Consider the following 9,071-nt stretch of genomic DNA (forward strand, 5'->3'; position numbering starts at 1 on the left):
ACAACCTCAAATAATTGTCCTCTAGTTTTTGGCAGAAATATTAATGGGAAGGCTGACTGCAAGCAGAACATATTGGGGGTGTATACAGCGAGGGTGGCCAATGTTGCGGATAGCATTTGATAGAATCTCAGGTGTGATGAGGCACTTTTAGCAGAGTTGGGGACTATCTATTGTTTTGGGGCTTCATTGCACATAATTCTATGATAAAGGTGACTAAAATAATAGCTTTTTTCCTAACATTCATTAGGCGGTAAACTCTCTGGTTTGACATTTAAGATTTGAATCATCAATATAAGATCTCTTCATTAATGCTTTCATGCTTGATTTCAACCTTAACCATGATAATGTCATGTTGTTTGCATCTACTTTTTTTTTGTTTGTGTGTGTAAATGATTCTATTAGCCACTCAATTGACTTTGTTTATGGGAAAATTTCAGTTACCATAATTGACTTTGTTTATGGGAATTTTTTCTTGTTCAACATCCATATGGAGAGTTCCTCGGCCGCGGTGACAGTGACCTCTTTTCCAAGAACAGGCAAAGCCAGAAAATTTGTTGCACACCCTTCTCAGCAGTGATCCCATATTCCCATTGGTGCGATTGAAGCTGGTGAAGATTCAAAGCTCACCACAGAGGGGTTTCTATGTGCTTTCAGCTCCATTTTATTCTCCTAAATCTATAAAGTAAGATGAGACTGCAATAGGACATTAGCAAGAATTATTTGAACCAGAGAGAGAGAGTGCGTGTGTGTGAGAGAGAGAGAGAGAGAGAGATTTGAGGTCGGTGTGTTAAATATTACTACTTGTGTCAATGTCCACTTTGGGAGGCACATTTGCTTGTAATTTTCAAATGTGGGAAGTTGTGGTGGTGTTACTCACTTAATTCCTCATCCACATCTCTATCTTTTTTCAGTTGCCTTTGACAAATTTGACCGTTAATAGTATGGGAATTTAAGTGGCAAAAAATTACTTGACTGTCCTTGAGCATTTTCATTCTTCAACTTTCTTCTAATTAGGGAAGAGAAAAGAACATTATATTGGTGGTTGAAAAGTCCTCCATCAGCCAGAACTTTGTTAGGCCATGTATAGACCATGTTTGGGAATTTAGAGACCATGCATGGAAACCCTAGACCTAGGACACCATGTTGATGGGACAATACATACCATTATTGGCTCGAGCATAGTGTGAAGTTTAAGAAATTATTAGGTTGTTCGGACATGCAACTAAAAAATTGAATGAAGCTGACACATGGATATCTCCTCACGCATAGGCCTAGCAAAGGCTAAGTGGGGCCGATTGCCCCCACTGCTTTTTATTTATTTTTTGCTATTATATACCTATCAATTTTTTTATTCTAAATTATATACCTATAAAATTTTAAAATTGCCCCCAATGAAATTACAAAAAGACCCACCATATATTATTATTATTATTATTATTATTATCATCGTTAAAGATCTGTCCATCTCACATATCTGTCCATCTCACATAATATTTTGGGTCTGTCCTTGCGTCTCCTAATAAAACTGGTGACCAAGTCATCCCGGAGAATCTAATAATTTTTCGAAGTTTAGTATATATGGGGGCATTTAAGATTTTTTAACAATGGAGTAAGAAAACAGATTGACAATTTGTTTGCTATAAAAAAACAAGAACATGTGTTTTATTATGCAAGTAAAAAAAAAAAAAAAAAAAAAAAAAAAAAAAAAAAAAAAACCCTAGAGGTATTGGGCAATTACTACACTTTTCTCTGGAAATGCTTTTCTTTTGCCATTTTTGACCTTTTTGAGGATAAGAATAAGCTCTTCATCCTCATTTCATTTCCTTCCAATTCCTTCAATCCAAACGCATGAGTAGTTACTTTTGGTATTATTTTAGTACTCTTTTAATGAATTCATCATTTTCCTTGTAGCCAAATAGAGAAGATTCATTATACAACAGAAGTGTACAATACAGAAGATACTGCACAATGCCCAGTATAAATAATCCTGACACCAAACACCAAAATATACAGTGACAGGAGATGCACCATAATCCATAATTAAGTCCATAAAGAAAATAGGACAAAAAATTTTGATACAAAAATAAAAAAATTAAAAAATTGTTCCGTTGAGATTCGAGATTCAACTTCCGGTACCATGAATTTAAAGCTGAGCTGATCAGAGGTTAATGCTTACTTTTCAATAGGCGGTGCACGGAGCCAAGCCTGCTAACTTTACTAATGCCACACCATGTACAAGAGCTAGCTAGACATTTAACATCGACCAAATTAACAACGATCATCTACTTGGAACTCTTAGCCGCCTTCATCTCAGCAGCAGTTTTTTTTGCAGCAGACTTGGCCAGGGTAGTAGGTTTGAGAACACTTTTTGGATTGAGTGCTTTTCGAATTTTAAAAACAGTCCATGCGGTCCCCACGGCATGTCCTGCAGCACCAAGCCCTTCATTTGTTGCCTTAGCTGCATCTTCACCGTACCTGCATCAGGACAAATTCCATCTTCCGAATTCATGTATTATAAATATTACAATTGCATAATCTCATATTGTACTATTATGTTAAGAAATGGAAATGGGTTGGATTAGTAGGGTATCTCATTCTATAATTCCCTTCTTGAGACAAGTGGTACTACACCTAAACCCCGTGTGTGGGTGCCAAGATGGTATCCAACTCTCGCGCATTAAGTTTAGGATGATGGGTTGGGGTTTGGATCAGCATAGGCAGCTATGTTAATTAATGTTAATCTACCAAGGTCACCATAAGCATGTCTGTGGTTTGGTGGTGCTTGATTGTCAAAAGATAGCTGAAGGTTTCGTAACTCCTTGTATACAAAATTACAAATAGGAAAGGACAGTCAAATTGGATTGGATTTTATATCTGGAACCAGACTTGATAAGAAACAAATCAAAAAGGGTGAGAACATCATTCTTAACTGCAACATGCAGAGAAAGGTGGGGATTGGGGTAAAAAAAAAAAGGGTTACCCAGTAGTGTGGTCCCGTTAATCGAGGGTGTTGGGAAGGGTGGACCAATTTTTTTTGCATTATTTGCCCAAAGTGGCTAACCTCAGAATTCAAACCTGAGTTTGAGCACAACATTTTATCCATGCACTAAGCATTTTACGCCATAAAAATATTTTGTTGTTACCAAATCAGTTAAATTCTCTTAGTTAAATGGTGTCAATTAACCACACAAGATAACCTCCTAATTTCATTATTTTTTCTTCTTTTACTAGTGGAGTTATCTCCATTGATTGGCAAGACATGATGCTGAACCATGTGGATAGATCATCATCTCGAAAATTATAGTGGGGCGGGGGGTACTTATCTTTGATTTATTACTTCTATCATAATTTTGTTGCATAACACAGGAGGAGTTTACCTGTGCGAGACAAGTCCGGTCGTCACAGTGGATGAGGTTGACATAACATTCTTTCCAGCTACTTCAACAGCATCACATACCTTGCCTATTCACAAGAACAATTATGTTAGGAGGAAAATTTGAACGGCGATGAGGAAACCATGATGTAGGAAAATATGTATATTAACGTTGAAATGTGGTTCTTCAATAATCAAAAGGTTTGCTTAAAAAATAAATAAAAATAAAATGTTCAAAAGGTACTATTGTTGCTGTCTGGGTCATCGTTTGTTGCTCAAATTGCAGCTAATTCAGTAATCACCATTTTTAATCTTTTTAATTAAATACTTTTGCCGTGTAGCAAAGCCAATTCAATCATTTGACACAATAAAGTAGTTTTCATTTTCTCAAGAGAATGGAAAGCCATGGAAAGCTTGATGTGAGTGCTTCACAAACCACTGAAACGAACAAATCACTTAAAAGTCGACAGCTCATTAAAACAGCTACCTCTTTTGCAGCAAGTTTACTTGTACATATATAGCTTAAAACTAGGAAGATCAATGCAGCCTATGATAGGCTAACACCTAAAGCCTCAGTGTTGTCCTGTCACAAAGTCAGCTCCACAATTGAGAGGGACCCAAGAATGTCCATGTGAAAGGAAACTACCACAAGAGGGAGATAGACTATGAACATTTGACATCTGTGGACAACCTTGGATACTCCCCTGATGAAAACAACCTATATCCGCTAAGACCTATGCAGGAAAAAGAACAATACACGGTTCACAAAATAATAACTGAAATATAAATGGAAGTAAGCAAATCTAAATTGAATGCAAGTGCCCATAAGTTTCAAAATATATAGCAGCAAATTAAAGCATGAATTCACTAAAATTTGGTCGACAACATCCAAAATGGAAATAAGCATATAACATTAAAGAGACTATCAACTTACTAAATCCATCCAAGGAAGCAAGGACAATTTCCCCTGGCAAGAGGCCAAAGAACTTCTTTCCCAATTTTGAGTTTGCCACTTTCCCCGTGAAGAACCCTGAAACCTTCACTACCCCAGAAAGGACCCCAGTTGCTACTTTCTCTGTCATCTTTGTCACTCTCTTGACCCTACAAGAATAACCAAACCATAACATTATCTTTTCCTCAATTTAAGGCCAATGAACCCGACATACCAACGTTTTCTCCATATAAACAATGAAGACAAAGCAATAAAAGAACAAAACTGTCATTTATGGTGTCCTTTGTCCCAGTCAATATATTCGCTTTATTTCAATCAATTACATAAAATCTAATTTGATAGGATTTAAAAGCAAGAAAGCTATTAGCGGTAAGTAATTTTATGCTTATAAAGTTATTCTCATTTTTTCTCGTAGTAGAGAAGATCATTTAGGCCAGAATAGGTTAACTGGTCACCATCTTCAGCTATCATGTAAAGGTCCTTGAAAATGTTTGGATGGGTAAATCAATTAATTTTCTAATTTAAGTATATTAGAAATCCAGCTTATGTTTAGTGCAGGAACAGCAACGGTCAAAGTTGGACCCAAAAAGGCTTTTTTTTTGGGGTGGTAAATGAAAAGGGCATATTTGTTACTATAAAAAAGGTGTGAAATGTTATAAATTTTGTGCTTCTGCAAGGGAAGGATCAGACACTGAAAGATCCAGCTGCATTGGTAAGTTGGGGTCAGTTGGACATAGTATCCAATGAAGAAGATATGCTCAACTTAAAAAGGGAAGAGGTCAATAAGCAGGTAAAGGCTCATAGAGAAACACTCTCAGTGCAGGTTAATGCAAATTAGGCATAGTCCAATAGGGAAAATAATACATGGGTTAATACAAAACCGGTCACTACTACTCCATCTAAGCACTTTTAAAATATTTGTTATATTATGTATCTTTACAGATAATGAGGTGAGGGAAATGTCCTGAGTACGTATGCTAGTGCAGTGGGAAGCTAAATGTATGCCATAATTTGCAGTAGACAGTATCTCTCTCATGCAGTTAGTGTTGTGGGTGAGTACATATGGATAATCTAAGGAGAACTAGAATGCAGCTAATTGCATATTAAGGAACTTGAGAGTAAGATGGAATCCAGAATCTTATTTTTTACTGAGCTGTGAAGGACTTTGTGGTTAACCAATTCGATCAAGGAATTAGGACTGAAGCAGGAAGAGTTGGAGCTGAATTGCAATTGTCAAAGCACTTGGCAAGAGATCAAGTTTACCATGCCATTACAAACAGCAAACTTGACTTCTCTGTGCTTTGTATGGTTAATTTCAATTTTCTTGTAGCGAAGAAAAAGCTCGGATCATGCTTGTGGATGTAAGGAGGTATTTTAGCCGAACCCCAAGTAACAAATGGGAAATTCATGAATAGTTCATCACCTTTGTTTTGTGCTTTTTGACTGGAAGACCAAGACCTAATACTTTGGACTATTTGGACACATACTTTGTGAAATGGTTCATACATCTTTGTTTTTAATGTTCATTTTAAGTGCTTTGATTTTATTTTGTTTATTTTGCTGATTATTTCAAGACTCAACATAATCTAAAACGGACTTCAGACATAAAGGAAAAACAAACAAGCAATTTACAGCACGTGTACAAACAGAAACATACAAATGTGAATGTGAATTCTAGATAAAAACAAAAGCAAATCAACAACCAGAGAACAAAAAACAACAAAAAGACAAACCTTTTGATCCTCTTCAATGTGTCCGGACTGACTTCCGACTTCTCACCGGGTTTCATCCTCTTCTTCAGAACCTCATTTCCCCATTTCAATCTCTCAATAGTCACATCACCACACCACAAAATCCCCTTGATCAGCTGCCCGGAGCCCGCCGCGATCATCTTCGCCGCAGTCCCACTGTATTCCTCCACATTGGGCGCCAACGTCGTCCAGTACGCCGCGCACCTCTCCTCCATCAACTCCTTCTTCTCCTCCGACTTCAAGTCCGCCGGAGACAGCTCCCTCGCCACCGTTCCGTCCAACACCTCCGACTTCTCCTTCCCCTCCACCTTCTGCACCGAAAAACTACTATATTTCTCCAAAACTCCATCCAATTGCTTCAACAAACCCTCTTGCCCTTTCGACGCAATCGACAATCCGTAATTCAACACATCATCCGAGACATACGAATCCGATTCGCTCTCTTTTGGCGCGCAGAATGAGAAGAAGTAATGCGAGTCGTCGAGCTTGACAACGGCCTCGTCCTTCGTCAGAGGCCATTGGATCTCGCTGCCGACGCAGGCGATGACGGCGACGACGTTATCGGCTTGTCGGAGGCAAATTAGGGCGAAATCGCCGCAAGCGAGCTCGACGCTGTACTCTTTGTCGATCAGATGGAGGATCGATCCGGGGACGGTGATGAGGACCTCTTCGAGGGACACGGGAGGGGCGGAAGGGGAGTTAGCGTTGGGTTTAGGGCCAGTTTCGTAATTTTCAGGGAATAGGTTGTCGACGAGGTCTTTCATGTCGAGTGTGGGGTAGAGAGAGGAAGATGTGTTAGGGTTAGGGTTAGGGTTTGGGAGAAATGAGGATGAGGTGTCTGGATGTGATTGGATCACGTCGGGGTACATTGGGGTTCGGATGTTAGGGTTTTGGCACGCCATTGTTGATCTGGTTTTTGCTTGAGAATTGAGAGAGGGGGATGAAATTGAAGGGAGTATGCGTGTCGCAATGAGGAGGCTACACGTGTAATAGAGTTTTTTTTAGGGAAAATTACATATAAATGGAGTTAAAGTTCCATATTTACTTAGAGGCTGAGTCAAAGTTCCATATTTCTCTAAAATGGATTGCTGAGGTGGCACATGGTTTTTTACTGTTTAGAAATTATGATGCCTAAAATACCCTTCTGCGAAGGTACTACTTTTTCTTCGAAGGTACTACTTTTTTGAACTGAAGGTACTACTTTTTGACGTCCAGGTACCATACTTTTTAAACACTCGCGAAAGTACTAATTTTTCTCCAAAGGTACTACTTTTTTGAACTGAAGGTACTACTTTTTTGAACTGAAGGTACTACTTTTTTGTTAGGGAAGGGCATTTTAGGTATCACAATTTTTTAAACAGTAAAAAACCATGTGCCACCTCAGTAATCCATTTTAGAGAAATATGGAACTTTGACTCAGTCTCTAAATAAATATGAAACTTTTACTCCATTTATATGTAATTTTTCCTTTTTTTTAATTATCTGTATTGGGAACCTCCAAGAAAAATAAGATAACTTCCAAGAAAAATAAATTTGATAATTTTATTCTCTTCAGGTGGTTGAATAATTTAGAAGTTAAGACAACATTTAGCGTAGAAGAGGACAAATGTTGGCAGAGTTTGAGTTTTTTTATTTGAAGTCTCGAACGTTTATCTTCACATTGTTGTGTATCGCCTAAGACCGAATTGGCGGGAATTTTTTTTTTTTTTTTTTTCCATAGAGTTAATTGAAAAAGAAAAGAAATAAAAAATTTGTAAAACTTTTTATAATTTGGTTTAAAAGAAAAAAAAAAATTTTCTAAAAAATTAGAATTTTTGTAACCCTTTATTTTCTTCAAAATGTTTCCTTCACAAAATACGGAGAAATTTTATTTTCCTATTAAAGCATGTCTTTTTATTTAGCGTTCCTATTTTACTCAACAACTTCATTAATTTCATTTTAACCAACAGCTTTATTTTATATTTGAAAACAACAACAATTTTTTTCTACTATTCAAAGAATTGAAGCCCACTAACAACTTTATCATTAATAAACTTTTAATTAATTTGACTTCCATTCCTAGTTGTTTTTCATCATATATGATTAATAGTAATTCAAAAAATCTAAATTAATTAAAAACTTTATCATTTTTTAAATATATTTTATTATTAATTCTTTATTATTTTATAAAATAAGGATAATTTAAGTATCCAAACTATAATATGATATTTTCCTATACTTTTTTTTATAGAAATTTTCATCCTAACCAAATACATACTAAAAAATCAATTCTCTTTTCATTCACTTCAATTTTCTTTTCATTTTTCATTTCTTTTCCTTTCTTGCGGAGTCTAAAGCAGAACAACAATTGATTAATTTTGAAAAATAGGACCAAAAAGAGTTGTTACTAAAACACTATTAATTTTTCTCCAAATCCTTTTTTTTTTTTTTTTACTTTGCTCTTTTAAACAAACGCAAATTAAATTCCCTCTTCTTCTTTTTTTCTTTTCCTTTTTTCCGTCAATTCAAACAAGTTTTTATTTTATTGTTATTATTAATTATTTTTTGGTAGGACCTTTTGAACCTACCCTGAGCTACAAATCAAGAGTATTGCTACCAGCTCCACAACGATAGCACTGTTAAACAAGGAATCATAACGGAGACGTTAGGACATATTAGAACCAGTTCATTACCGTGCCACCATCACATGACCTAATTGTTAGTAAGACATAAATTGAGCGTACAATCACAATAGACTTGCTCTTTCACGTGCATAGACATTGGAATCAGATTCTAGATTCTTAATTTATGGCTTAATTTTCATTTTTTTTTTTTTTTACCAAACTATTTTCTTATATTTATCATAGTAAACTAAAGTCAAATTTCCCTAGCATTCATTATTTAGTTGAAAGAATATCAATTTGTCCACTTCCCAATATAAAATAAGTTATAGGTCATCATGCTACAGATATAATTCGATCCTCTCCCATAGCAAAATCTCAATTTGTACAAAAAC

General features: G+C 36.1%; 1 protein-coding gene across 2 annotated transcripts; it reads right to left on the reverse strand.

The window, feature by feature from the left end:
* Positions 1 to 1,899: 1,899 nt before the first annotated feature.
* LOC132266577 (protein EARLY-RESPONSIVE TO DEHYDRATION 7, chloroplastic-like) lies at positions 1,900 to 7,019 on the reverse strand. Of its 2 annotated transcripts, XM_059767486.1 has the most exons (4): positions 6,059 to 7,019; positions 4,308 to 4,474; positions 3,378 to 3,462; positions 1,900 to 2,475 (listed from the first exon to the last, which is right to left on the reverse strand). In XM_059767486.1, the coding sequence occupies exons 1-4, from the start codon at positions 6,976 to 6,978 to the stop codon at positions 2,283 to 2,285; spliced, it is 1,365 nt and encodes a 454-aa protein (XP_059623469.1). In that variant the 5' UTR covers positions 6,979 to 7,019; the 3' UTR covers positions 1,900 to 2,282. The 2 variants fall into 2 exon arrangements, with proteins under 2 accessions (XP_059623469.1, XP_059623470.1); XM_059767487.1 differs by lacking the exons at positions 1,900 to 2,475; positions 3,378 to 3,462 and adding an exon at positions 4,011 to 4,107.
* Positions 7,020 to 9,071: the final 2,052 nt, after the last annotated feature.

This window comes from Cornus florida, unplaced genomic scaffold (assembly GCF_030987335.1).
Source record: "Cornus florida cultivar Cherokee Brave unplaced genomic scaffold, ASM3098733v1 CherokeeBrave_3.0.0_Hap2_Chr07, whole genome shotgun sequence".
Taxonomy (NCBI): domain Eukaryota; kingdom Viridiplantae; phylum Streptophyta; class Magnoliopsida; order Cornales; family Cornaceae; genus Cornus; species Cornus florida.

Coding starts and splice junctions, on each gene's coding strand:
- LOC132266577 (XM_059767486.1), bottom strand. CDS start 6,978: ATGGCGTGCCAAAACCCTAACATCCGAACCCCAATGTACCCCGACGTG. Junction 4,475..6,058: donor ACATTGAAGAGGATCAAAAG/GTTTGTCTTTTT, acceptor TTATTCTTGTAG/GGTCAAGAGAGTGACAAAGA. Junction 2,476..3,377: donor ACCGGACTTGTCTCGCACAG/GTAAACTCCTCC, acceptor GTCCTGATGCAG/GTACGGTGAAGATGCAGCTA.